Source organism: Brassica rapa, chromosome A06 (genome assembly GCF_000309985.2).
Source record: "Brassica rapa cultivar Chiifu-401-42 chromosome A06, CAAS_Brap_v3.01, whole genome shotgun sequence".
NCBI classification, from domain to species: domain Eukaryota; kingdom Viridiplantae; phylum Streptophyta; class Magnoliopsida; order Brassicales; family Brassicaceae; genus Brassica; species Brassica rapa.
Window position 1 is genome coordinate 24,417,977 of NC_024800.2, and position 26,118 is coordinate 24,444,094.

At 36.2% G+C, this 26,118-nt stretch overlaps 7 protein-coding genes across 10 annotated transcripts; 2 read left to right on the forward strand and 5 right to left on the reverse strand.

Moving 5' to 3' along the window:
• Positions 1–1,459: 1,459 nt before the first annotated feature.
• Positions 1,460–6,995, forward strand: LOC103875064 (probable mediator of RNA polymerase II transcription subunit 15c). Of its 3 annotated transcripts, none has more exons than XM_033273704.1 (12): positions 1,460–1,698; positions 2,328–2,459; positions 2,849–2,951; positions 3,078–3,189; positions 3,347–4,357; positions 4,460–4,533; positions 4,629–4,703; positions 4,777–5,643; positions 5,730–6,047; positions 6,127–6,309; positions 6,383–6,468; positions 6,537–6,995. In XM_033273704.1, exons 2-12 carry the CDS (start codon positions 2,338–2,340, stop codon positions 6,745–6,747), a joined length of 3,162 nt encoding a protein of 1,053 aa, XP_033129595.1. In that variant the 5' UTR covers positions 1,460–1,698; positions 2,328–2,337; the 3' UTR covers positions 6,748–6,995. The 3 variants fall into 3 exon arrangements, with proteins under 3 accessions (XP_033129595.1, XP_009151761.2, XP_033129594.1); XM_009153513.3 differs by having other exon boundaries at positions 1,461–1,698; positions 3,344–4,357; XM_033273703.1 differs by lacking the exon at positions 1,460–1,698 and adding an exon at positions 1,880–1,898 and having other exon boundaries at positions 3,344–4,357.
• Positions 6,996–7,201: 206 nt separating this feature from the next.
• Positions 7,202–10,176, reverse strand: LOC103875065. Its single transcript, XM_009153514.3, has 3 exons — positions 9,140–10,176; positions 8,837–8,925; positions 7,202–7,572 (listed from the first exon to the last, which is right to left on the reverse strand). Exons 1-3 carry the CDS (start codon positions 9,161–9,163, stop codon positions 7,422–7,424), a joined length of 264 nt encoding a protein of 87 aa, XP_009151762.1. The 5' UTR covers positions 9,164–10,176; the 3' UTR covers positions 7,202–7,421.
• Positions 10,177–10,411: 235 nt separating this feature from the next.
• Positions 10,412–13,067, reverse strand: LOC103875066 (COBRA-like protein 2). Its single transcript, XM_009153515.3, has 6 exons — positions 12,818–13,067; positions 12,413–12,492; positions 11,848–12,304; positions 11,610–11,754; positions 11,163–11,434; positions 10,412–10,887 (listed from the first exon to the last, which is right to left on the reverse strand). The coding sequence occupies exons 1-6, from the start codon at positions 12,888–12,890 to the stop codon at positions 10,604–10,606; spliced, it is 1,311 nt and encodes a 436-aa protein (XP_009151763.1). The 5' UTR covers positions 12,891–13,067; the 3' UTR covers positions 10,412–10,603.
• Positions 13,068–14,598: 1,531 nt separating this feature from the next.
• On the reverse strand, positions 14,599–15,233 carry LOC103875067 (protein RALF-like 27). The gene has a single exon (XM_009153516.3). It carries the CDS (start codon positions 15,100–15,102, stop codon positions 14,755–14,757), a length of 348 nt encoding a protein of 115 aa, XP_009151764.1. The 5' UTR covers positions 15,103–15,233; the 3' UTR covers positions 14,599–14,754.
• Positions 15,234–15,608: 375 nt separating this feature from the next.
• On the reverse strand, positions 15,609–18,988 carry LOC103875068 (putative methylesterase 11, chloroplastic). Of its 2 annotated transcripts, XM_033273794.1 has the most exons (5): positions 17,426–18,988; positions 16,585–16,821; positions 16,347–16,490; positions 15,933–16,260; positions 15,609–15,829 (listed from the first exon to the last, which is right to left on the reverse strand). In XM_033273794.1, exons 1-5 carry the CDS (start codon positions 17,783–17,785, stop codon positions 15,804–15,806), a joined length of 1,095 nt encoding a protein of 364 aa, XP_033129685.1. In that variant the 5' UTR covers positions 17,786–18,988; the 3' UTR covers positions 15,609–15,803. The 2 variants fall into 2 exon arrangements, with proteins under 2 accessions (XP_033129685.1, XP_009151765.1); XM_009153517.3 differs by having other exon boundaries at positions 15,611–16,260.
• A 1,867-nt stretch (positions 18,989–20,855) lies between these two features.
• LOC103875069 (phenolic glucoside malonyltransferase 2) lies at positions 20,856–22,702 on the reverse strand. Its single transcript, XM_009153519.3, has one exon. It carries the CDS (start codon positions 22,458–22,460, stop codon positions 21,090–21,092), a length of 1,371 nt encoding a protein of 456 aa, XP_009151767.2. The 5' UTR covers positions 22,461–22,702; the 3' UTR covers positions 20,856–21,089.
• Positions 22,703–22,988: 286 nt separating this feature from the next.
• Positions 22,989–26,070, forward strand: LOC103875072 (BAHD acyltransferase At3g29680). Its single transcript, XM_018659826.2, has one exon. The coding sequence runs from the start codon at positions 24,593–24,595 to the stop codon at positions 25,961–25,963; it is 1,371 nt and encodes a 456-aa protein (XP_018515342.1). The 5' UTR covers positions 22,989–24,592; the 3' UTR covers positions 25,964–26,070.
• The last annotated feature ends 48 nt before the right edge of the window (positions 26,071–26,118 follow it).

A 26,118-nucleotide genomic window follows, 5' to 3' on the forward strand; every position in this document is an offset into this window, starting at 1 on the left:
ATTATTTAGATTACAATTCAATATTTTTTAACTGGATCATGATACATTCGTACCTCTTGGATCACGACACGTTTGTACCTCTTAGATCAAAAATTATATATTATTTTTGGTTTATAAACTTGAAAATATTTATGATAAATAATTAGAATATGAATAAAATAAAATATTAGATATGAGAATATTAACTAATTTTTCTGTTTATCCGATTCATAATTTTCAATAGATTTAATGGTTTTTTATTTGGTTCATGATAAAAATTGGTTCAATAATGCGATAGGTTCGGTTTTAAAAACACTGATTATAAGTTTATTTTTATCTAGAGGAGTGTTTTTTCGCAAACAACTGAATCTCACAGTCTCTATCTCTAAAGTCACATATTCAATGGTGTTTTCCAAAAAGTGTGTGCAGAACATTTAATCATTTTCAGTTGGATAATAATAATGTTTTAGGAAAATTGTAAACTTGCATTTTGATATCATTGTGGATGTTTAAGCTTTACGATTTACGAAGGCACATAGTTTTCATATTTACAATTTGGACTAATCTTTATTATACCTATACGATAATCAAGGGTTGAATTGTAGTTTTTTTATAACAATCTTATATTTTATTTTGTCATATTTGGTCATAACTTTACCAAAGAATCAAATAAGAAAACTTCTCCAGCAAAGTTCTACGGTGGATTCTGAAACAAAGATATCATTAGACTATACGGATTAAATGTTTAATTATATTTCTGACCATTTCCCCCTTATGCACTTCTTGAGCAACTTTAAGTCATTACTCCACACTTATCTCCTTGTAACATTAGGTAAGTCTCTTATACATCACACATTCTCATTGACTCTGCACTTTCGACAAGCTTTTCTATTGTTCTTGCCTTGGTGGGTTTTCTGCTATGTTTAACTTGGAAAAAGCTTTCTTCTTATCCCTTTGTAACATTAATTAACTCTCTTATGAATCACATATTCTCCTCAAATCTACACTCTCGACAAGCTTTTCTATTGTTTTTGGTTTTCTGCTACGTTTTATTTGGAAAAAAGCTTTCTTCTTATCAACACATTCCATGTCTAATGTGTGGCCTGACCTTATCACAAACATCATCACAACATGTCAAATGTAAGGCATTAACAGGTGTTCAAGAAAAATGTAAGAGGCATTAACAATGTAACATAATTAATTTCTTGCAACATATTTGATCCTTTTTCAATCTAAGATTACTTCTAATGTGACAAATCATCATGACATGTACTGTAAACTTCTACAATGCTTATTCAAGCAATCATAATTATTTATTTCCAAAATATATAAGAACTAATAATAATGATGTGGTAAATTGTGATTGGCTTGTTTCTTGCTTACTTGTCGAAATCTAAAACCCAAATCTAATGACATGATAAAAGCATACAGATTCATTACTAAAAGGGACCAAGTAATCTGACACCTGTCGTACTTCACAGATTTGATTAATAATAAAAAAAATCATCACCTATATAGATTTATTCCTTCCTACGTGTAGTCTTTTCTTCTTCAACCAATCTCTTTGCTCTTTTTCATCTCTTGCGTTTAACTTATGTTTTGCCTTCTTCTTATATCAATCCCTCTCTAAATATAATTGAAGCTTTCTCAATCTATTCTTTGATTACGTCTTCCTCAATCTATCGATCCTCCTCCTTCTGCGATCTCTCCGACGGTCTCGTGGGTTTCTTCTCCTCCTCTTCTAGTTTTACTCTGTTTAAAACTTTAGGGTTTTGCTTCAAATAATAATCTCAGTTCTGTTTAGTGAAACCAAACATGGGCTTTGTCTTGTTCCTATAAAATTTTGAAGTTTTTTTTTAATCGAGAGTGTCTCCAAAGCCGAAACAGAGCTTTTTGTGGATTGTGATCTAATCATTCTGGTACTCTGTTTTCTTATTTGATGGTCTTAAGTTGATCATATCATGTTTGTGTTACTGCGATCAAATCATATATGTTTCGCTCTTGGTGTTTAGTTCTCTAGGTCTAATGTTGAAACACACACACTTGCAAGTTGTTTGATTGTAATGCCAATTCGAAACTGATGCTTCAACAAAATATGATTTTGGTTCTATGAGGCATCGTTTAGGATAATGGCCTAATTAGCACCAGTTAGCAAGACAAGCTTTTGGGATTGTGAAGGTTAAATATAACTAGTAAATTACAGTATTAGCAAACCGCAATACGAATCTATTTAAACGTTATTTAAATGATTTCTTGATACTAATAACAAGTAGAAAAAAATGATGCTTGATTGTGTATTTTATTTTTCTAGTTGAGGGAATGTCTCTGATCATGTCTTGTTGATATAGGCTAGACTTGATGGAGGGGAACTCTAACTGGAAGCCTAACCAACAAGGCGGAGACTCGCTTGCGAGTAACAATGCTAATGATTGGAGATCACAGCTTGCGCCTGATATGAGGAAGAAGGTTATTTTAGCAATGTAAGCTTTAACCTCTCTACCAGAGTAATATAAATACCGATTATATGAATGCTTAGTGAATCCATTGTTACTGATTCTTGTTCAAATTCACGAAAGAAAGAACTGTTCTGAATAGGGTCATGTCTTTGCTGTGATCTTGTATGTAAAGCTTGCACATGATTAACGACTCCTACATTACACCAATAAACATTGCAACAGTTAAAGCATAAGAGTTGTGCATAAAAAGATTATTATAGTTTTCATTATTGAAATGACAAAACCTAACTTCAACCTTTCTCGCTTTCACTCTGTCTAGAATATCATGGCATCATCACTCTGTATAGACTATCAGTTTTGTAATATATAATATACTTGATGCGTCAATGATAATTGTTCTCATGTATGTGTAGAGTGGAAAAGTTGAAGATATATTATCCTACACGCCACCCAAATGCAATTAAAAATACTGCCTTCTCATTTGAGGGAAAGATCTATGCAGCGGCTAAAGATAAGGTACTCAAATACAATTTGTTTTTTTTTTTTAAATCTTCTTATTACATTCAGAATTTGAATCTTGAAATGGGATAATAAACCTCAGCCTTGTGAATATAATTTGCTGATCTTTCTCCTATGTTTTAGGATGATTACATGCGGACAATTAAGGGAAACATAATGAATTTCGACAGAAAATTGCAATCTAGTAATGTGCAGTCTGGTTCATCAGTCAATGGAACTAATACTCCAGCTCCAGGTAATATGATAACTTATCATTGTTTTGGTATTGAGCAGATCATGTTGTAACATAACTCACATCCTGTGTCTAGAACTGTTTCAAATCATTATATTTTTTCACAATCTTTTTTAAGCTTATTAAAGTTTTGTTATGATGTCTTTAATCTATACAGCAGCTCAAGCTCTGAATCAAGGGCAATCAGTTCTCACCTCGTTGCCATATACACAGACTCCAACAAGCCAACAATGGTTACATCAAAACAACAACAACATCCAGAGCAATCTCAACATTCTTGAGTCTTCTGGTTTGCCTACTGACGTCTCTTCTGCGGCTCAGAACCTAAACATTCAAATGGGTGAAGGAGTTCATTCAAATCTTCTTCCCGGTTCTCAAAGACAGATCCATGGAAGGGAACATCATCTTCCTCAGCAGCCACAGAGTTCCAACTACTTCCAGAATCAAATGGATCAACAGCTCTTGAAAGAGGAAGTACAACCTTCATACATGCAGCAGCAGCAAAGTCTGTTAAAACAGCCTATCCAGCAGCAACTGCCTCATCAGACATCATTGTCTAATATTCAGCAGTCCTTTCCTCAACCTTCCGCTCTTTCTAGCCTACCAAACTCTCAGTTCTTGTCAAGACAAGATCAGTTTCCGACCCAGCGTGTCCATTCTAGTCACCATCAACAGCAGATGCATGTGCCATCTCAGGAACAGAAACGACAAGAACGCGAGCAACTCATTAGCCACCTGATGAATGATAAAGACACGCAGCAGAATCATCTAACACCTCAACAAAACAATGGAGAGAAACAAGCAGCTTTTAGAGCATCTTCATCCCAGCAGAACAATATTGCTAGCTTTCAAGAAAGGCCACTTCAGAACAATAGCATACAACAACGCCTTTATTCTCACAGTAACAATGCTTCAGCCTTGCCCTCACAACAGAAGCAATATAATGTTCATGGATCAAGTTGTTTGGCGGCTCAAGGCCAAGAGGTGGGACAATCTCAAACAATGATACAACAACAATACCAACCGCAACATACTATGCAGCAGGCTCAGAACAGAATCTTACAGCAACCTTTAGATGATACACAAAGGTTTCAAGCATCAGGTTCTTTGCTCCAAACCCAACAGAATCAGCCATATCAATTACAGAGAACCTCTCCAGCAAACACATTTAGTATGTTTCCTTTCTTACCAACTTGGATGATAAATGTTTTCTTTTTGTAATCACTTTGTTGTTTTGCATATAGTGATTACACCAATACTTTTTTTTTCCTAGCATCTCAAGATTCTACAGGCCAGACGGTTAATGCTAGTGGTGGTGGTGACTGGCAGGAGGAGACCTATCAGAAGGTATCTATCTACACATATTAACATCACAAACATGAAACTATAACTTATCCATTGTTTATTAATAGTTCAAAAAAATTTCATCATTTTTCTTGCAGATAAAAGCCCTCAAGGAGAAGTATATACTTGTAGTTGGTGCACTGTACCAAAAATTATCTAATAAATTGCGAGAGGTACTTCATTCATAAACCTCTTATTATTCCGTTTCAATCCTAAATAACCTAATGAAACCATTTTGTTTGCCAGATTGATGCTCATCCTCAACAAAAGATCCAACATGGCCATATGGAAAAGCTAAGGGCGAGCAAAGCAACGTTGAAACTAGTTCTTGTGTTCTTAAATGTCTCCAGGAATGCTATTACTGAGAGTCACAGAGAAAAGTTTAATATCTATGAGGAACAGTTATTGAGGTTCGTTAAGCATAACCAGACCGTGACTAGGAGGCCAATGCAGCAGCAGCAGCAGCAACAACAACAAGTGCATCTCCCTCCTTCTCAGACACATCAAACAGCATTACAATCCCAAAGTGGTCATCAAGTCTTCCATGTGCCGCAGTCTTCTGCATTATCTAACCTTACCACCTCACATACAGCAATGCCTCATTCGTCGCAGACAAGGCCTAAGATGGAACCAAAAGAGGAGACCAACATTATGACGTTACCTGCAAGTAATCCTCAGCCTAGTATGTTTCAGCAGAAGCAGTTTCATCATCTCTCTATGCAACAAAGGCAGCAGCAACAACCACAAAAGAACCATCAGCAGCTTCAGATGCCTAAAAATGAGATGAACGATGTGAGGATGAGTCAAAGGGTCAACAACAAAGCTGGTTTGCGTCAGCAGAATATCTCACCGAATCAGCGCCACCTTGCAAAGCCACTGGCTTCTCCTCAGTTGGTGGACCAGCAGATTCTTCCCACAACATTCAACAAAAATGGAACCTCATCACAGTCTGGTGGCTCTCCCTTTGTTGCACCGTCTTCAAATCTTGGAGATCCTGAAAATCCTATATCCGTTGAGTCACCTTCCTCACATGATTACCAACTCCAACCAGCAGCTCAGGAGCATCCTCCTGAGCCAAACGCAGAGCGGCCTATTGATCGTCTGATAAAAGCTGTGAGTGAACAAGTGATATACAAGTTTTAATCTCTCCATCTTATCACTAATCCTAATGTTAATGTGTATCTGTGTGGCTTTGCTAGTTTCAATCATCATCACCGGAGTCCTTGGCACAGTCTATTAATGAGATGAGCTCTGTCATCAGTTTAACAGACAGGCTTGCTGGTTGTGTCCAGTCCATTGGAGGATCCAGAGCTCGTGTACCTCAGGATTTGAGTGAGAGGACAAGGTTGCGTTTGCAACGAGGAGAAACCAATCCTACTAATAAGAGATTCAAGCGCTCAATCACCACTCAGCCTATAGATATCACATCAGAAACTGAAAGGTACAAACAGTTCAGTAGCTTGGAGTCTGAAGTTGACTCCACGGCATCATCTGGCTCAAAAGCTAACAAGATTGAGGTAATAAATAGCTAGAGCCTATAAACTCCTTTAAAATAAAATGAAATATCGAAGATTAGACCATTTCTTATTCTTGCAGGCTGGCTTGGCCCTCTTGCAAGAGATCATGGAAGTAAATAGGAGACTTGTAGAGACAATGGTAAGCATATGCAGTGAAGATGTTGGTCCAAGTGAAGTTACTACAGGAACAATAGTCATGTGTTCTTATGCCCCTGTGGCTCTCTGTGACACATTCCAAGCTCTTTACAAGTCAGGACATGTAGTAAGTCTCTCTAAACTTGTTCTTTTACTAGTTTTTCCTCAGCTGTTTATAATGTATCTTATGTTCGATGCAGTCACAGATTCAACCGTTACGCTTACTAGTCCCTGAGAACTACCCACATTCACCAATACTTATTGAAAACATCCCCTTTGACTCCAGGTATATGAAACTTTAGCACAAATTGATCACAAGTTGGAACTAAACATATTATTATTATGTGTGTTTAGTGTAAACAAACATGAGGATTTGTCCGCTAGAACCAGATCAAGGTTCGGTTTGTCCATGAAGGAGTTTTCAGAACCGATGTCTCTAACAGAAATAGCTCAAGCTTGGGATGCTTGTGCGAGAGCGACGATGGCTGAGTACGCTGAGCGACATGGTGGAGGTACTTTCAGTTCTAAGCATGGTCATTGGGAGCCTGTTTTGAGAGCTTCATGAGCACTCTCTCACCAAAAGGTATGGGATATTATGCACAGAGATGAAAACTTTAGGTTATCTTATTTGACTTGCGGTAGAAGAAACATCAATATGTATGTTTTTGTAAGTGCATCATGTCGTTATAGACAAAATGTATAGACTATTTATGGAGGTGTTGACCTAGTGTGGATGATTCCAAACTCCATGCAACATTCTTCTAATATATTTATAAAGTTGACCAAAAAAATGAGAGAATTGACTTGAGATTATTCAACTATCCACTTGTAATTCTATGTGCGTATTCATTCATCTCTACAAATATGAACAACAGTATTTTGATTCAGATATAAGCAACAGTTTTTACAAAATTAACTTTAGATTTTTCTTTCCATTGAAAAGATTAAAGACTTTGTTGCATAGTCTAAGCGGAGTACGTAAAAGATCAAAAGCCAAAAGCCAATTTGTAGAACGTTCATGATTAGCATGCACAAGATTGAAGGTTCCGTTTTTTCACTGAACAACATATGATTTTAAGAACTACGATGGCCAGGTTAAGACATGTTTCAACCTTTTTATTATAAATATTTAACAAGATGATCTGAAGCTAGCTATTACAATACACATTAAGCATGTCCAAACTAGATTTAATTTGTATATTGAGTATATAAGTAACTTTTATGATAAGGTGAAATAGTTTAGTTGTCCTCTTCAGAGAAGAAACGGTTGAGAGAAGGCATAACTTGAGGTGGACGGGTCCTCAAATACTTGCGAAGATTGTGTTGTGCATATTTTTCTCCTTCATCTTCATTTTCCAGAATTCCCATTTTTCTGTTCTCTTTACTTATCCTATAGTTTTTTATAAAAACAAAGAAAAGCATTAGCATATAAAGAAGATACTAATTTAGAAAATACTAAACGAATCAAGTACTAAAAACTATTAACCCACATTATTTATGTTTCAACTGTGTAACCCACATATTAGTGGAGTTCTAAAGTAATTAAAGACAAACTAATTACGCATATTACACGGCCGGTCTAGTCACGTCGGTGGTCCGAATCAGTTTAGAGTTTTCAAAATCATATTTTCTACATGTCTGATCATTACACTAGAGAAAATATTCATTATATTATATACACTGTGTGCATTTCCTCAAGTTTTATTCCTTTCAAACCATGGAAAAAATACGGGAAAATCGCATAAAAAACTTTGAAAGTGTCACTTACTAGCACTTTAAATCTTGAAGTTTTTTCACTAACACTTTTAACCTTCAAAATGACATTTTTATCATAAAAATGTCCGGCTGAACAGGTTAAAAACAGTTTTTTTTTTCAAAAAAATAATTATTTAATTAATAAATAAAAAAAATTAATAAAAATCGAAAAATTTAACAAAAAAACTCATAAATTAAAAAAAGTGAGCAAAATAAATAAAGATTTAGAAAATTAAATAAAAATAACAAAAAAATCAAAAATAAATAAGATCAAATTAAAATACAGAAAAAATAATAATAAATTTCAAAAAATTGAAAATTCAAAAAAGTTTTTTTTTCATTTTCAAATATAATGTTGAAAATTATCATTGGAGATATGCCAAAAACCATCATTGGAGATATGTCGGAAATGACGGTTTTTGGCATATCTCCAATGATACGGTTTTTGGCATATCTCCAATGATAATTTCTGACATTATATTTGAAAATGAGTGTCGATCAAAAAAAATTTTTGAAAAAGAAATTTTTTTTTGAATTTTCATTTTTTTTTAAATTTATGATTTTTTTTTATTTTTCTCCATTTTAATTTGATACAGAAAAATATAATGTTTTTCAAATATAATGTTGAAAATTATCATTGGAGATATGCCAAAAACCGTCATTGGAGATATGTCGGAAATGACGGTTTTTGGCATATCTCCAATGATAATTTTCAACATTATATTTGAAAAACATTATATTTTTCTGACATATCTCCAATGATGAAAATATCACTTTAAAGGTTAAAAGTGTTAGTGAAAAAACTTCAAGGTTTAAAGTGATAGTAAATGATACTTTCAAGGTTTTTTATGCGATTTTTCCGAAAAAATACTATTAGAATAGACTGGATGGAGACCAACCTGCAATCAGGGTTTAATAATGCATTCCTCGTGAGTTGAAACACAACCATAGATGTTACAAATCCCATTGCTCCGAGAAGAGGGTACACCTAATTATTTTTGTTTAGTTAAGGTTAAGTTAAACAAAAAATAATGTATTTTTTATTTACTTGATTATCTCAAATCAAATTTTGAAAAACATCCTTATAAACTAGTCAATTAATTATATATTTTTTTTGATACGAATACGCTAGACATATGAATCGTTTCAATTTCGAAAACACACTTATAATCATGTCTACAATATTACTAGTATTTTCTTACCTCAGGTCTCACCCAACGCCCCATTTCAGCTGGTCCTTTTTTTCTCTTTTTGAGGACAGTGATCAAAAGCGAACTTGTACCCTACTATCAACTTTCTGTATATTTTCTTTTTTTGATTATGTTGTGTGAGAAATGGAAGAATCAATACGTATATATAGCGGGACGACATAGTAATACAGAAGTCCATTCTCTTAAAATTGAAATTTAAAACCCACGGACTGTATTCCTGTGGGCTGATTGTATTGATAATGGTCGACCAACTTGAAATATTTATAATTAGTTTGAAGTATTTACCATTTAAGAATCTTTTTTGCAAAATAAAACTATGGTTTATATTTCTTCTTACGTTGAGCTGCTTAATACAGTAAGAAATATAATAAATACATATAACTTGTATATAACAACATAAATTATATGGTAAATAACATATTTATTTTGTCGATAAATACAATAACTAGTGAAATTATGAAACATTTTTGGTGATGAAGCCTTATTTCTAATTAGACGTTGTAATAGGCCTACGTTGTAAAGGTCTTAAATCTACTTGCCCCAAATAAATAGAAAATCTTGACGGAACGTTTAATTATCAAGCAACTTGGTTAAGAAATAAGAAATATATTTTATGTAAATCCGTGGGCAGCTTTCTTTATTTTTCTTTCTATCTTTCTTGACTTTTCATCTTTTGAAAAAAAATTGACGAGGTCAAGTAATTTAAAATTTGATTATAGTGTCAAAATAAACCAGAAGAATAAATCTCAAACAACCCTTAAATATATTAATAGTATATTTTGAATTGTGAAAACAAATCAAATGAATCATATGAAACAAATATAAATAAATTATAGCATATAATTTAAATATATATATTTATTGATGAAAATATATAAACGGTGTAAAACAAATATCTGAATTGTAAAAGATGAAATGGCTTAAAACATAGTTTTAGATTTCGTTTTTATAGAGCAACGTTTTAATGTAGTGTGAACAAAATAATAATATAAACGTAAATAAATATAACAGTTAATGACTTTATATATCGAGACCCGTTGGAATGTATTAAGCTGTTTCAAACGTATAATGATTGTATCAGGTACCAGTATGAAATGAAAATTTGGGTGGTATATTGGTAGAGTGGAAAAGTCATATTTTATCATTATGGTCTTGAAATATAAGTCTTAGTTCGAGCTTCTCAAGTTTTATTTACTAATCTAAATCAAAATGTCTGAGCTTCTCAAGTTTTAGATATTAACCATTGATAACGTTATAAAAAAATTGGAGCAAATTGGTTTTCGATTACGTGTGAAAATACAAAAAAATAATAATACAAAATGTTGATTGATGCATATGATTTTTTGACATGAATAGAGTGCCGCACACCATTTTTATACATTAGCCAATGAGGATCCCGTCTGATCTCATAAGTATGAACCGGGTCAAAACACACAATTTTTCAACGTGATCCATTTACATAAGAATCAAAACAGAGAAGAAAGTAATGAGAAGTATAATGAATGGCGAAGTTGCAAGGTTTGAAGCAGCGTTAGGAAGCCATGGATATGAGTCTGGAGGTGGCATAACGCAGTTATCGCCGTTGAAGTAAATGCGTCTTGGAAACGCCCATCCTTTCTCGAACGTGAACGTTGACGGGTCCTTCTGGAAGAGAAGTTCCGACTGTACGTTGCCTATTGGACCCGCTTGGCTCAAAAAATCGTTGTAGAACTTGATCCCCCAGAGCATGGCCGTGTCATCTGCAATGTATTAATTCAAACACATGAATTTCATTACCTACAATAACCCTCCATGTCACAAACTAATACTCATGCTTAGTTTTGTTTATAGGGATCATAAGGTAACAGAGCCTACGATGCATCAAATGATCATGTCTAATTGAAAAAAAAAATTGTGTAAGTTTCAAACCAAACGTTATATACTATTTGATTATTTATTCATATTTAAAATCTAATCCAAGCCTACCAAGAGCTATGCAAATAAAGAAAAAGGAAATAAGCAGCTATGGACTTACTTATGCCAGAGTAAGGACTAAGAGGTTTGTAGTTAAAACTGAAAAGCTGAGTGATATTGTCGAAGTTGGGATGCTGAACAACCAAATTCCACTGCGAGTAATTCATATTGTAGTTGAAGTTTGTGATTGTGACCTTCACACGCCAGTACTCTTTGTAGTTAGTTTTCACATGCCAATGAACTCTGATGGGACACATATGCTGCGTACATTGCAAGAGCGGCTGGAGGTTGTTCTTCCCTGAAAGAGCTGGTACCACCGAAGCTATTTTCGGGCTGTTACAAAAAAAAATGATTCAGAAAATCAAAAAATTGGCATTCATTACATATAGATACTTATTTTATTTCTTTGGTATCTTCTTTCTTTTTTTTTAGCCCCATCCACATATTGATTTAGTCTAATCAATTAAACAAAAACCAAGATGGAGTTCCTAAGAGAATATGAACTTACTCGACACATGTGCCATTTTGACATCCACAAGAACATGTTGGGCACGGTACGATAGTCTTATTGTAGAAAGCTGAGAGTGAGACACAACAAGTGGGAGTTTTCTGAGCTAGAAACTGTGAATATGTGCACGTCATGTTCCATGTCACTAATTAACAACAAGAAAAATGTGAAATTAGAATCAAGAAAAAAAACATAACTTAGAAAGAAACTTTTAAAACTTACAAAGACTAAAACTTACACATAGCCTGAGTCTTTCTTCGTTTATCATTAGAAATGAATTTGGTCGGGGGAACGACTTTGGCAGGCCCGCAAGTGTAACCAGGGCCTGGTGCCTTCAAAGTAACGTTCCTAGGAGCTCTAACGGTCGTATTAGTAGTTCCAGATTGGCCAACACTAATCTGAAACGAAGAAACAGCGGTTGCGGGGTCTTGTGCCCAGGAGCTAATCACACCGCCTCTACAACAGTTTGATATCTGCTGGTTGTATGGAGTTCCCGGTAACAAGTCAACGACGGTGGGGGTTTTCTTGCAGCAATGAGGAATGTTGCCTTTGAACTTAGAACAATCTCCTTGCTCTGTGGCTTGTGCACCAACCATACTCCATATCACTTCCTTCTTATACCAACTCCATCCTAGTTGCCAACCTGGGGCTTGAATGTGACGGTATTGTTGAAAATTGAAGATTGATACAACAGCCTGCCGATAGAAGAAAATGTTATGATTTGGTTAGAGTTACCTATGAACACAAGAATTTGATTATATAACAAGTGGTATTGAGGGGATAAAGTTATAAATATTTGTTACCACATAGCCATCAGCAGTCCAGCTAATGATATCCCATTTTATGGTGATGTTTCCAGTTGGATCAAGTGCATCATAAGCTTCTGTGTATAAGATGATATAAAAATAGGTGAGATCATAAACAAGAACAAAGACAAATCTATAAAGAAACAATAAAAAGTTTTTTTTTTGCTTCTTATCAATTGATTAAGTGAAACAGAACAGATCAAAGCTTATGCATGCAACAAGTTGACCAACATCATCATTACATGGAGATGGAGGTTCTAAATGTCAAATTCCTATATCTGTTTCCTTGCTTTTTCACTTGTTTAAATTGATTTCAAGGGTTTTATTGGAACTAAACACTAATTGTCACATTAAGCAAAGGAGCCAAAGGTCATCAGAATAAAACAGAGCATTGAGCCAAACCTGTTGAGGTGAAGCTGGTCCAAGAAAGGAGAAACAGAAACAGAACCGATATTATGGAGAAGCGAATGCCCATTTCTCTGATCTTTGATCAACCGTTTTTTGATCTCCCGCCGGCGGAAACTTCTCGAAGATGTGAGAGAGAATGAGAGAGGAGAGAGCCACTTACTTAAAAGTTAAAACCAAAAGTTTCTAGCTTTTTTTTTTTTGTCAACAAGTTTCTAGCTTTAATCGGTCATTTACTTGCTTAAGTTTTCTATATATTTATAGATAATAATAATAATAATAATAATAATAATAATAATAATAATAATAATAATAATAATAATAATAATAATAATATAAGTTGCTCAAAAAAGTTGACAAAAAGAAAGTTGCTAAAAAAATATAATTTGGAAAAACCTATAAACCTTGACAGAGAAAAAAGAAGAGATAATTTATAGTATTTTACAAAGCATCACAAATTCACAAAGAAATGTATTTCAATTTTAATATCTTGAAGAACATCACAGTTATCTTCAAACAAAATATAAAAATACAGTAAGCCTGAAGTTTCGCAAATTAGATAATCCAGAAATGTATGTTTTGGTTATAGGGTAACAACATCTATACCTTTCGATAATAATTTTGATTAATGGTGCGAAAATAAAGAAAATATAAAATTATTATCATGTATGAAAGTGTTGGTTTTCTTAGGCTGATACTTAATAATATTATTTAAGAACATCCATTGGCATGAAACGCAAATAAATGAGTGGTCGAAATTTCTAGAACTGGAGTATAATGAAGTTTTATTGTCAACTTATACATTTATAAACAAAGCTTAAATCTTCAAGGGACCAAATATTAGCCTTCGAATGTTACGAACCGCCCCGCCCCGCACCGCACCGCAGTTATCAGTAACAAAAATCTCTACATATACCATATATCTATAAGTTTTTATAACTGTTAAAATCGTACCGCAGTTAAACCGCTTGTCCCGCACCGCTCAAACCGCAGTTACTATTCGGAGCCTAAGTCGAATAATATAACGCGGAAAAAAAGACATAACTTAGAAGAAAATATTATATTCTTTTATTTTCAACCAAACAAATATTTAAATACATTTATTCAGCTGAAAAACACGTAAATGGCTTTTCATCTACAGCTAATTTATTTGCAAAGTACAGTTGTCTTCGGAAAAGCGACGGCAGGTTTCTTAAATTCCTCGGGTCCATCCGAATCTATAAGACTAGAACCCACATTTCTCTAACTTTTTATTCGTCTGTCACGAAGGGAATCGTCACCGCCTATCGTTATAGAACAGCTCACTCAACAAGCCGCGTCATTTTTTGTCGGTTTATGTTTTCTTATTATCCTCTGTTGGATATTGATAAATGAATATTCTTTTTTTTTTGTGCATTGATTTAATGAAAATTGTTTTCCTCAATCTGGTATGGGCTTTTAACTAAGAACTAGCCAAGCCCAGCTCATGTATCTTTTGTTCTTAAGCCAACAATTTTTGTTCAAAGTTTCAATGACCCAACTAATTCATATAGATTTTTTTTTTTTTTTTGAAACACGAACTAATTCATATAGCTTTTTCATATTTTTTCTGAAGTATCAAATTCCTGTTTTTTTTGTTCAACATACTGCAGTTGTATATCATAACCTTTTACAAAATGCTTTGTTTTCTCTTTTGTGGTTAAGAGTTAAGCCAGTTAAGCCAGTTTACAAAAAAAGAGAGAGTTAAGCCAGTGTTTTACATGTTACAATTAAACCAGAGTAGATAGAAGTTTCACGGATTCAGTTTATAAGTAATGTTTTTGCATTAAATTGGATAGACATTTAATTCAACCGACAGACGTTCTTGATGTTGCATAGATTCATAAAAAAAGTTTTTAAAAAACAATAGAAGATCACAAAACACACATAATTAAGAGAGAAAATAACACAACATATTAGCTAGTGGCACGTTTGCATCTGGTGAAGTAAGTGCAAGCTGCGTTTTTCTGATTAACTTTTCCGATGCAACTACCAGCAATCTTACATTTATAAGCTGCCTTCTGCCCCTGCAGAGCTGAGTAGCCTAAGTTCCTCCCCTGTTGTCGCAGAATCCGCCGCACCACATCCTCAACTCCATCCTCCTCAATCTCCGCCGTTATGCATTCTCCAATGGTGTCTCTGAGAGCACATCCGCCATATCTCAACCCACTTGTGGCGTTCCCTGCAGCTGCAGTTGTCGAAGCCGCTGCAAGAAGAAGCAGAAGAGAGACGACTAAGAAGGAAAAGAAAAGTGATTTGGCCATGTCTAAAAAGAAAAGCTATGAGATGTCGGATGTGGAATCGTGGTATGAGAAGAAGAAGATAGCACTACCATCTCATCTTATCTTTATGCACACTTTAATTTGCTTTATTATTTTTATTACTACTAAATTCCAGGAATTATTTGGCTTGTTGTTTATTTTTATATATTATTTTTGTCGGCAAGTCACTCTTGCTGGTCTAATAACTGCGGTTGGTCACTCATTTCAGTTAGGTACACAGAGAATATAGAACCAACACATGGACTATTCAATATAGCAGCAGATGATTGTATTTTAACGTTAATCTTTCTGGTACACTACACCATAGCATTATTTTTATACACTCGTAGCTTCGTACCGGTGGAGTATGGTTAGGGAATCTGGTTTTCCCGTAACCGATCTATACCCAAAATGATAGTCGCAACCTAACTAAATAGCTCCGTTTCCTATTTTACAAATTTCATCAGATGTCTACCTTTTGTTTAGGTAACAACACGGAAGCTTTATAGGATGTCTAAAATGGATAATCACAATTCACTACACAATTTCTGTAAACATTTTTATTTCACGTAAAAACAAAACAAGAAGAAGAAAAGGTCCAATAGATAAACCTTAAACAGACAAGAAAAGAAACACAAATAAAACAAAGAACAACAAAATACAAATGAAGAGAAATCTTATGGTGAGCCACTTTAAAACACCAGTTAGTGAATATAATGATGAAGACACCCTGCAAGAGAGGAGAGGTTAAGTAGGTCTAATATTCCTGGCGATCTCTAGCAAAAGTTTATGCAAAGCTTGTGGCTTGGAGAAGAAAGGAGCATGGTCAGCACCTTTTAACCGGTAAACTTTTTCAGGTGGACTACTATTAATCATGTTTTCTTGGAGAGTCACTGGTATAGCATTATCCTCTAACGTCTCTATGTAGTACCGTCTCACTGAACCGTAGTTACCATCTGAGAGAGAGAGTTTCTCGAGAACCGGAGCGAATGGTATTGACTTCATTGATACAGAAGCCAATGCAATATCCTTTGATGGGCTTTGATTAAACAAAAGGTCTCTGATAAGAGATTTGTCTAAGTCAATGGCCGTTGGAGGGTGTTCATTACCATTTGTGTAGATAAAAATCTGAGCTTTTCGCATTAGATCGTTCGGACCTGCCTGAAAAAATGTGTCATATAGTTGTCGGTTAATCAATGGCACGAAACAAGCTTGAAACCCAAGAAGAGATAATCAAGAAAACAAACCTGCAGCGAGAACATATCAAGTGTACTTTGTCCATTTGTTAACATTGCTGCAGCGAGGAAAACAGCTTTTGAAATCTTGGAAGGAAACAGTTCCATAGCATATGATATACATGCTCCACCAAAATCATGACCAACCAAGATCACCTGAAAATGTTTTACATAATAACATTTTTTAGTATTTTTGGAAGAGGAAATCAAAGGAAATGGAGTAGAAATGGAAGGTAAACAGAAACAGAACCTTCTCTCCTATGGGAAGCTTTTCAAGAATGTCAGTAAGTGGCTTCACGTATTGTGACAAACTGGCGATGCCATTTATATTGAACGAGTTGATACCACAACCAGCTAAGTCTATGGCTGTAACTTTGAAACCATCTTCCTCCAGGAGTGCAATGGTTTTGTACCAACACCAAGCACCAAAACCTCCTCCATGGATGAGGATAAAATGGTTTGTTTCCAAGTCATCTAGCTTAACACCCTATTCAAAGACCAGAACAAAGAATCTTACTTCAGTATAAAGAATGTACCACGAAGAAAATGTATTAAACAGTCCTACATGGAAGAGAGGAACAACACTTGAAGATAAGTACTTTCAACATCAAGATTCTCTTCCTCTTTTTTTCAGACTATAATCTCTTTGTCACCCACAATCCCACAATATGTGAATTCAAAGTTTATCATTAAATGTCAAGAAAGGATCACCAATCACAGGTTATTACATATGTTCCAAAGCATGTCTTTATTCAAAATATCAGTGTTCTAAAAATCGGTGTAAACTGCACCTAGGTGTCCGTCTAATCGGCAAATCATACTTAAACAAAATGATTATTCCAAGAACATTTTTTTCAAAAAAAAAAAAAGTTTAGGCACTAAAAAATCTGTCTATGCGTCCGCTTAATCAATAATCTTATATAAAATGCCTAACTACGGACTAACGATTTTTAAACATTGCAAAATAACATTGAGCTCATTGTCCACTTTATATGTAACTTCCACGTTTGGTTTCGAATTAAGACCTCAGTTAGAGGAATGTCTGTTAACATCCTTAAGAGGATTGACTTCAGTCAATACAAAGACAGAACCTGGTTAAGGAACTGATGAGGCTGCAACAGAGGATCCGTGGAGGATCTTGACCTAGTGCTGGAGCTCCGAGGCAACTGATTCTTCTTCGAGCCAGAAACGGGATGACGTTGCGACGCGGACCGTTCAAACGGCAGCGATCCGCCGCTTTTCTGCTGCCTGGACAAAATGGCAGCAGCGGCAAGAGCTTGCTCCTGAGTCACGGCATCATCGAACTTGTTAGAGGACGATGACCTGAACCGGTTCAACCGGTTGGTATTAGGACCAGAACCCGACCCGGATAAAGATGGTTGCCGCTTCTTGATGGGTCGTCTCTTCTTCACGGGCTTCGGCGGAGCAAACAGAGAACAGAGGTTTCCCATGAAGAGAATGAAAAAGGCTCAGAGCTTGTGATAGAGAGAGAGAGAGAGAGAGAGAGAGAGAGTAAGAAAGGTTTGGGATTTATGGAGTTTTAGAGAGAGAACGTGACGTGAGGTTCAGGTGAAAGTGGTGGAGAGAAAGTGGAATGGAGAAGCTGGCAACTTTCTAATGGCTTCTCAACGTCTCTATACTGTAAACGGTAATCGTGAGGCCAGAGAGGGACCAATGCTACAGAAGAAAGTTCCTATAATTTTATAATAATTACACTCTTTTATTTTCATTATTAAACTTCATAGTTTTTACCTTTTTAACATAAACTGAATTTACTTTCACATTTTTTTTTTCAATATTGGAGAATTTTCAGTTTCAAAAAAACTATTGGAGAATTTTTTAATTGATTAACACATTTTGGTTATGCTGCACCATTTAAAATATGCAAATCACAATAGAGTGTTTTTTTAGAAAAAAATTAACAGTTTATGGAAGATCAAACTAGCAAAACTTTTATATTGCAGAGAGTGTAGCTTTCTCGTGGCTATCCACTTACAGAGACAAAGCAGTCCTCCACATTGAGCGTTCAATAAGATATAGAAAAGGACTAATAAGTCACGCTTTTACTCAAAATGTGATCATCACAAGATCAAAATTTTGTTTGGACCACCACTATATAACATACTAAAGTAATGTAAAGTTAGGAGAATCAGATCCCGAGTAAAATACATGGCAAAAGATATGTAGATGCTAAGCTACCATCATCACATTGCATGTGAATTCGCTCGCCTTGCAATATGTATGCAATCATATGATAAGTACATGTGTTTTACAATTTTAGTAGAAACATATTGACCATTGCCACTTTTTTTCTCTCCGCCTGAGAAATAACTAACTTTACTGGTCATCCACCACATTTTCAGTTGTCACAATGAGGCACATACTATATACTTCGATCTGAAACACTAAAGTAATCAGACATAACCAAAGATGTGTTCAAAAGAAAAGAAAAATGTTGAAAAGACAATCTATAACCAAATGTGATCGTTTTCTAGCACATTTGGTTATCTACTTTTGATTTGTTAGTTTAGGTAAAGATGTAAGTGTATGTAAAGATATATCAATGGTCATTGTATTACTAGGTGTATATATCTCACTTATTATCACACAACGATGGATTTTTTACAAAATGATCAGTAATCTCCTATGTTGAAGTTATGCTTTGTTGTGCCTCTTAATTAGTCTATACGCTTATTAGTTTAGAATTGTTTGAAATTCAATACATGAAAATACATCTCTAAGATATATAGGCTATTTTCTGTTTTTGTTGAACATATTGATGCATGATTGTATTTTAGGGAAATTGCACCCTATAACTAATAAAAAAAATTAAGAAAATAACCAAACTCCCATTTTCTCTCTTTCTCTTTCTTCCTATCTCTCTCTACTCTCTCTCCAGATTTTTTTTTTTTTTTTTTGGTTATTGGATGCAAATTCCCAATTTTATATCATGAACTTTTTTGTCGACAAATGCACACTGTATATTTTCTATACCATGAACTTTTCTTGACAAATGACATCTATACCATAAACATTTGTTATCTTAGAGTATTTCAATTCAATAGGTAACGTTCTAAAAAATGTGAATATTAGTGAAAGGTTTTTTATGAAATTGAACAATGTAACAACATTTGTATAAGAATCTTAGATATATATCTTCAATGTCCAAAACAAAAATTGACTAGCTTTGTGTATTTCATACAGAGACAAATTTTGTTTGGAAATTGGAGTTGATATAAAAAAGCATAAAAGTGTTAATTATGCTGTTTAATTCCATGATATATACCTCCAAATTATTATACTTGTTACACAAAGTTGATTTTTTTGATGTAGATCTTATATATGAACAGTTAAATATTATTAGTTAAACTTAAACTTATAGAATCAACAAAATATTTGTTAAAAGAATGGTCTGAGACAAATTGCCTTAAGAGTTAAGATAGCAAACCATATTGTTGCTTAAGATTTTGATATGCATACGGTAACAGAATCCACGATTAAGAAAGTCAAATGGTTGATAATGGAGCGCTAGTTCTTTAGAATATAGTCATGAGGATATGGTCTTTGTCGACAAATCCCCCCCGGTGTTTTGTTTTGTTTTTCTTAGGGCAACATTACCGCCGTCGTTAGCTTTAGTCCTTAGGGAGTATATGATTTAATTTAAATCAAAATTGTATCATATACGCTGGGACGCGTCCGTTTTGTCCTTAGCTAACATATTTTTTTTTGTCCTTAGGTAATACGTGTCGGCAAAGGAATGGTGGAAGAGTTTTCGTTAGGGCAAAATCGAATTGGAATCGAGATCGACATTTCTCGTCTATCTCCTTCTCTCTCGCGGCGATCGAAAGGGCGATTTTTCTCTCAACGGCGCATTCCTTCGTGACGGTTCTCCCGTCGACGAATCTCCTCCCAAGTCGTCTCCTTTCGACGGATCTCCTCCCGAGGCATCTCTCAGCGGTTCTCACCACGGATCTCTCTGCGCATCTCTTTCTCTCTCGATTCTCTCCGCGGTTCTCTCGGCGGATCTCTCAACCGTTCTCTGCGATTCAAAGGTGAAAGGGTATGTGTTCCTCTTCCTTATGATTTGCATGTATTTGGTTTATGTTTTCGATCTACTTTAGCTGAGGTTTGCATGCATTTAAACTTTGATTGATTTGCTTGCGTTGCTTTTGTTCTCAACGGCGCATCTCCTTTGGTTTATGTTTTCGATCTACTTTGATCGATCTTACCAATAATCAACAAATTTACAAAAGTCCTTAAGCATTTGTCCCTAACAAAAAAATAATACTAATTTATTCTAAGGACGAAATTTTGTAGAACCAATAATGTTGCTCTTAGGGATCTCGATTATGGTTCATGCCTTAATTTGCAGAGCTTTATTCTCCGAGCTCGAGTGTTTAAACTCAGAGAGCTCCTACTGATGCTAGATGTTGGTGTTTTAAGTTCTCTAGAACAATAATTATGCAATGCAAGGCCATTAAATCTGCTTTGTCCGTTTAATGTACTTGTGCTGATAGCAAGTCAGCTCAATATTTTGTGTGATTATAACAACAGTAAAGTACAAGGAACTATACAATTCATCTTGAATAGGTTTGATACCAGAGGGTACACATACATTCATCTTGAACAGTGAATGTATCCTCTGTTGTTATATAAAGAAAATTAGTAGTAGTTTGATTATCGATTACAAACATTCAGTTTCTTCCATAATAAGAAAAGTATTATTATTTTTATATATATTTATATAAAAAGGTTTTAATTTTGTAAACCATTGTTAAAAATGGAAAGGACGATGTCCATTTCAGTCTTTTTCAAACACATTCCAATCTCCACGCCACCCGACTGCTCACGTCTCTCAGCCATCGCGATCGCTTCTCCTTGGTCAATAGAAACAATATCAACCTTAACGGGCCTCCCCCACCCGAAATCCGACTCGTAAACTTTCAACCGGGTCGACCCGGCTACAGTCCCGAACTGCGTGCTCCCTTCCACGAAACGGAACGCTTCCGCGTACGCCTCCGCAACCGTCTCTATCTCCCGCGAACTCAGCCCCTTCACCAAACCGCTCAGGATCTCCACCGCCGCAACGAATCTCGACAACTCCGCCGCCTCGTGGTCGTAACTACCCGCCGGAAACACGCAGTTCCCGAAGTACGTCGCCGGAAGCGGCGGATCTAACCGGTGTCTGAAATCTCCGACGAAGAGGAGGCTCACCGATCTCTCGTCGCTTCCTCCGCGCGCCTTCACGAAGCAGGTCCACGCGTAGGCGAAGGAGACGACGAAAGTCGACAGGTGGAGGTGACTCGGTGTGGTTGACTCGCGCTGGGCTCGCTCCCTGAGTTTCTCGACGTCGTCGCGGGAGAGGACGAGCGTCGCGAGGACGACGTCGTCTCCGAGTGTTTTGGCGGGAAACGGAGTGAGGCTTCTGCTGCTGTTGGTGGGGTCTCCTTTGAGAGATCTCAGCATCGCGATCATCTTTTCGTCGACTCCGGTCACGCCGTTGATCAAGGACCGGTCGTAAGACGGAGCTAGAATCTCCGGTAGAGAAGAGGTGCCGTTGTTCTCGAGGTGTTGTTTGCAGAGGTGAGCCCAAGCTTTGATGAAAGTGCTCGACGTTTTTCCGTCTAAAACGGCGTGGTGTGTTACAACGCCGATGGAGAATCCGTGGTTCGGAAACAACGTGATTTGAAGAGAGAGAACGGTTGCTGAGTCATCACAAACCGGTAACTCAGGTAGCAGGTTGTATAACTCAGAGAGAGGACGTTGTCCGTAGCCGGAGAGGAGAGAAAAATCAGCTTCGGTCTGGGCTATTGTTACTGAAACGGCGTCGTTTGGAGAGACGACGATGCTGGGCTTGGGCTCGTTTGGGTCCCATGTTATGCGGCCGGCGAGAGGGAGATAGTTGCGGAGGACGAGGGACAAGGAGAGTTTGAGTTTAGGGAGGATGAAGGAGGGGAAATGCTCACGTGTCGACTCTGTGAGTTTGTAGAAGAAGACTCGCTTCACGGGGCTGAATAGTAGCCACGGTAGGTCGAAGAACGTCAAGGGGATCTTGAGGGAGTTGAGGACAGAGTCCGAGTCGGTGGCAGGGGTGACTCGGGCAACCTCAATGATGTGTGTAGTCATTCGTGACGAGTGTTATATGATGTTTCAATAATAAAACCAATACTAGTAATTATATATAGCAAAAGAGTACTTGAACGACCAAAACTACTTTCGAGTTTCTGAGAGGAGGATGACTCGGGCAATCTCAACTATAAGTTGCGTCATTAGTGACGACTGCTCGGATCGCTAACATTTAGATGTTTCATTGAGAAAATACCAATGAGTCTAGAATCTTTTGATCTTTGTACATATACGACCAAATCACCCATATATGTGTTCACGTGTTATGAAATAACTGACTTCTCAAAGATTCACATTGTATTCAACTCTGTTTTTTAGATATATAAATTAGTTATATGTGGCCATTAAGTGATCAAATCAACATTTTCAACAAATTCTACCCAGAGGTCTAATTAAGTTAGGCAAACATAAAGAGACTTTATTAAAGTTGTAAACTGTAAATCACAGAAATGGCAAGTGTTACAAAAAGAATAAAATTGGCCATTAAATCATCAACTCAACATTTTCAACAAATTCTACCCAAATGTCTAATTAAGTAAGGCAAAAAGTAAAGAGACTCTATTTAAAGTTGTAAACTGCAAATCACAGAAATGGCAAGTGTTGCAAAAATAATTTGCCACAATTCATCAAATCAACATTGTCATTTGTCAACAAATTCTACCCAAATGTCCAACCTGACCTAAATTAGTCCGGTCTATCTGACACAAACCAGTCGGATATTGGGATATTGTTAAGAACAATGATCAAAAAACCATGGAGATGTGAAAATATAAAACTCTAATATTAAAAGTTTCATAAAGACATAATTAACATATAAGCGAGTTGGTACAATTTACTTAACAGTTACCTTTTTTTTTTTTGGAGTTTTTAAGGTTTAAAATAGGTTTGGGCGTTCGGATTTTTGGGTCAGGTTGGGGTTGGTTTCTTTTGGGTCCGAATCATTCGGGTCCTATAAATTTGGACTCAACTAGATACTTGAAATTTTTGGGTTTGGATTCGGGTCGGTTCCTCTTCGGGTTTGGGTCGGTTCAAATCTATAATTAAAATATTTGTAGTTTTTGGGTTCATAACGGATCTGGCTCAAGTTCGGGTATTTACAATACGAAATGATCTGAAATACTCAAATTACATCATAATTTAGCCAAAATCCCTCGTACAATTTTACAAAATAAACAAATAATATTGAAACTAAACATTTTTAAACTCTAAATTTGATATTAAAATTTCATATTACTTGAACTTGTTATAAAATAATGATAAAGATTATTGGCAAAAAGAAATTTCAACTAAATCACAAACTAAAATATAGAAATAGAACACATGAAGTCATAATTTTGGATATTTATGTTGAATCGATTCTTATTGGGTTGGGTCTATTCGGATCAGTCCGAATCTATTCGAGTCGGTTCTTTTCGGTTCCGGTTCTTCCGAATAGAGAACTTTTGGATTCAAGTATGTACTTATAAATTTTTGATTCGGTTTTTGATTGGGTATTTTCTGGTCGATTCTGATTTGGATGTTTGGAGTCTAGGTAAAACGTCCAGGCCTAGTTTCAAGTTACAGTGGGATTGTGACGGGTTTACTATTTCCAGTTTATCAAATATGGGCTAACTGGGCATCAGGAGTGTTTGTGGGGTGGGATGATTAATTGGACTAAAATTTTCAGATTTCTATCTTTGATTCATGGGCTATTTTCTGTTGGGTTTCAAGTTTCTTTCTTGTTGAAATCTAAGGCTGGTGACAACAACACCTTTGTTTCATTTAAATATATGCAATGAAAAGTTATTATTAGTATACATAGAGGTTTCAAACTTCAAATTGTGGAAAGTTAGGTTAGGATCTAGATTGATACTAACTAAAGCATCTCTATAAATTTATAAATTAACCACAAAACTTATAAAATCAGCACCTAGCAAACATATACACATGATAACAGGACAGCTGGTTTGAATCTGAAGTCATAATCATGTATACTCCAATAGTAATAGACAAAGAAATATTGTATTTATTTGAATTGTAAATGAATAAACTTCTGTTTTTGCAGGATACATTAATCTCGCGTTATATTATAATGAGCCCTATGTAATATGAAAGGTCCATCGCAAGAAAAGTGAAGTTTTCTTTCATCATCAATGGCTACGATAACGGTAACCAAGATCTCCCGAGTCAACCCAGCAACAAACTCTTCTCATGACACAACCAACTCGCTGGTTCTCCCACTCACCTTCTTCGACTTAAGGTGGGTGAAGTTCCATCCCACCGAGAGAGTCATCTTCTACAAACTCGATAAAGACAACTCATCTCGCGAGTCTTTCCACTCTCTAATCCTCCCCAAGCTCGAGCTCTCTCTCTCCGCCGTCCTCCGTCACTACCTCCCGCTCGCAGGTCGCCTCAGGTGGGATCCACAAGATACTAAGCCACACATCCTCGTCCTCCCAAACGACTCTGTCAAGCTGATAGTTGCGGAGAGCGACGCTGACTTCTCCATTATCTCCGGGAAAGGGCTACGTCCCGAGACGGAGATACGTTCTTTGGTCCCCGAGTTTCCGGTGGCTTGTGACTCGCCCTCCGTTCTTGCTCTGCAAGTTACGTTGTTCCCGAACCAAGGGTTTTGCATCGGCGTAGCAGCTCATCATTCTGTTATGGACGGTAAAACAGTGGTTAGGTTCATCAAATCATGGGCTCACTTATGTAACCACGAAACCATGTCTTTACCAGAGAACTTAACTCCGTTTCTAGATCGTACCGTCATCAACGTTCCCGCTAGTCTCGACGCCAAAATCTTGGAGATCTTGTTGTATTTCTCAGAGGAGAAAGAGGACGTGAGATCACTGAAGCTGCCTCCCATGGAGAAGATCAGCCCCGAGGTAGTGAGGATCACGCTAGAGTTGACTCCGGAGAACATCGAGAAACTTAGAGAGCGAGCCAAGAAAGAGTCAACTCGCTCCCAGCTTCACTTGTCAACGTTTGTTGTCGCCAACGCTTATCTATGGACATGCCTAGTGAAGACGCGTGGTGGCGAGGTGGATAGACCGGTGCGTTTCATGTATGCAGCTGATTTCAGGAACCGGCTGGATCAGCCGGTTCCTGAAACTTACTTTGGGAACTGCGTGTTCCCGTTGGGCTGCTATGGATACAAAGCGGGGGTTTTTATGGGAGAAGATGGGTTTGTGAACAGCGTCGAGATTATAAGTGATTCGGTTAAAGGTATTGCGTCAAATAATATTGAAGCACTTTGTGAGTTGTACGTAGATGGGACGAAGAGAGTGAAACCGGGTACGCAGTCTGGGTCTGTTGCCGGGTCGAACCGGTTTGGGCTATACACGGCGGATTTTGGGTGGGGAAAACCGGTTAATAGCGAGATTGTGTCTATCGACCGGAACGAGGCGTTTTCAATGTCTGAGAGGAGGGATGGGCCAGGTGGTGTGGAAATTGGTCTGTGTTTGAAGAAATGTGAAATGGATTTGTTTATTTCTCTTTTTAAAAATGGTTTGGATAATTAAAACACTTTTATTTATAATGACATGGAGATTGGTCTGTGAAGACATGTGAAATGGATTTGTTTATCTTTCTATTTCGACCATAATAATTTTCATAATGGCTTTCAGTATCTTGATTAAAATTTAGATTTTTTATCGAACTCAACTTTTTAACTCAT

Coding starts and splice junctions, on each gene's coding strand:
- LOC103875069 (XM_009153519.3), bottom strand. CDS start 22,460: ATGACTACACACATCATTGAGGTTGCCCGAGTCACCCCTGCCACCGAC.
- LOC103875072 (XM_018659826.2), top strand. CDS start 24,593: ATGGCTACGATAACGGTAACCAAGATCTCCCGAGTCAACCCAGCAACA.
- LOC103875065 (XM_009153514.3), bottom strand. CDS start 9,163: ATGGGGCGTTGGGTGAGACCTGAG. Junction 8,926..9,139: donor GGCGTTGGGTGAGACCTGAG/GTAAGAAAATAC, acceptor AAAAATAATTAG/GTGTACCCTCTTCTCGGAGC. Junction 7,573..8,836: donor TTATTAAACCCTGATTGCAG/GTTGGTCTCCAT, acceptor AAAAAACTATAG/GATAAGTAAAGAGAACAGAA.
- LOC103875066 (XM_009153515.3), bottom strand. CDS start 12,890: ATGGGCATTCGCTTCTCCATAATATCGGTTCTGTTTCTGTTTCTCCTT. Junction 12,493..12,817: donor GACCAGCTTCACCTCAACAG/GTTTGGCTCAAT, acceptor TCTTATACACAG/AAGCTTATGATGCACTTGAT. Junction 10,888..11,162: donor TAGTCCTTACTCTGGCATAA/GTAAGTCCATAG, acceptor AATACATTGCAG/ATGACACGGCCATGCTCTGG.
- LOC103875068 (XM_009153517.3), bottom strand. CDS start 17,785: ATGGGAAACCTCTGTTCTCTGTTTGCTCCGCCGAAGCCCGTGAAGAAG. Junction 16,822..17,425: donor CTCATCAGTTCCTTAACCAG/GTTCTGTCTTTG, acceptor GTCTTTGAATAG/GGTGTTAAGCTAGATGACTT. Junction 16,261..16,346: donor TTGATATGTTCTCGCTGCAG/GTTTGTTTTCTT, acceptor ACATTTTTTCAG/GCAGGTCCGAACGATCTAAT.
- LOC103875064 (XM_009153513.3), top strand. CDS start 2,338: ATGGAGGGGAACTCTAACTGGAAGCCTAACCAACAAGGCGGAGACTCG. Junction 2,952..3,077: donor ATGCAGCGGCTAAAGATAAG/GTACTCAAATAC, acceptor CCTATGTTTTAG/GATGATTACATGCGGACAAT. Junction 6,048..6,126: donor CAAAAGCTAACAAGATTGAG/GTAATAAATAGC, acceptor TTATTCTTGCAG/GCTGGCTTGGCCCTCTTGCA.
- LOC103875067 (XM_009153516.3), bottom strand. CDS start 15,102: ATGGCCAAATCACTTTTCTTTTCCTTCTTAGTCGTCTCTCTTCTGCTT.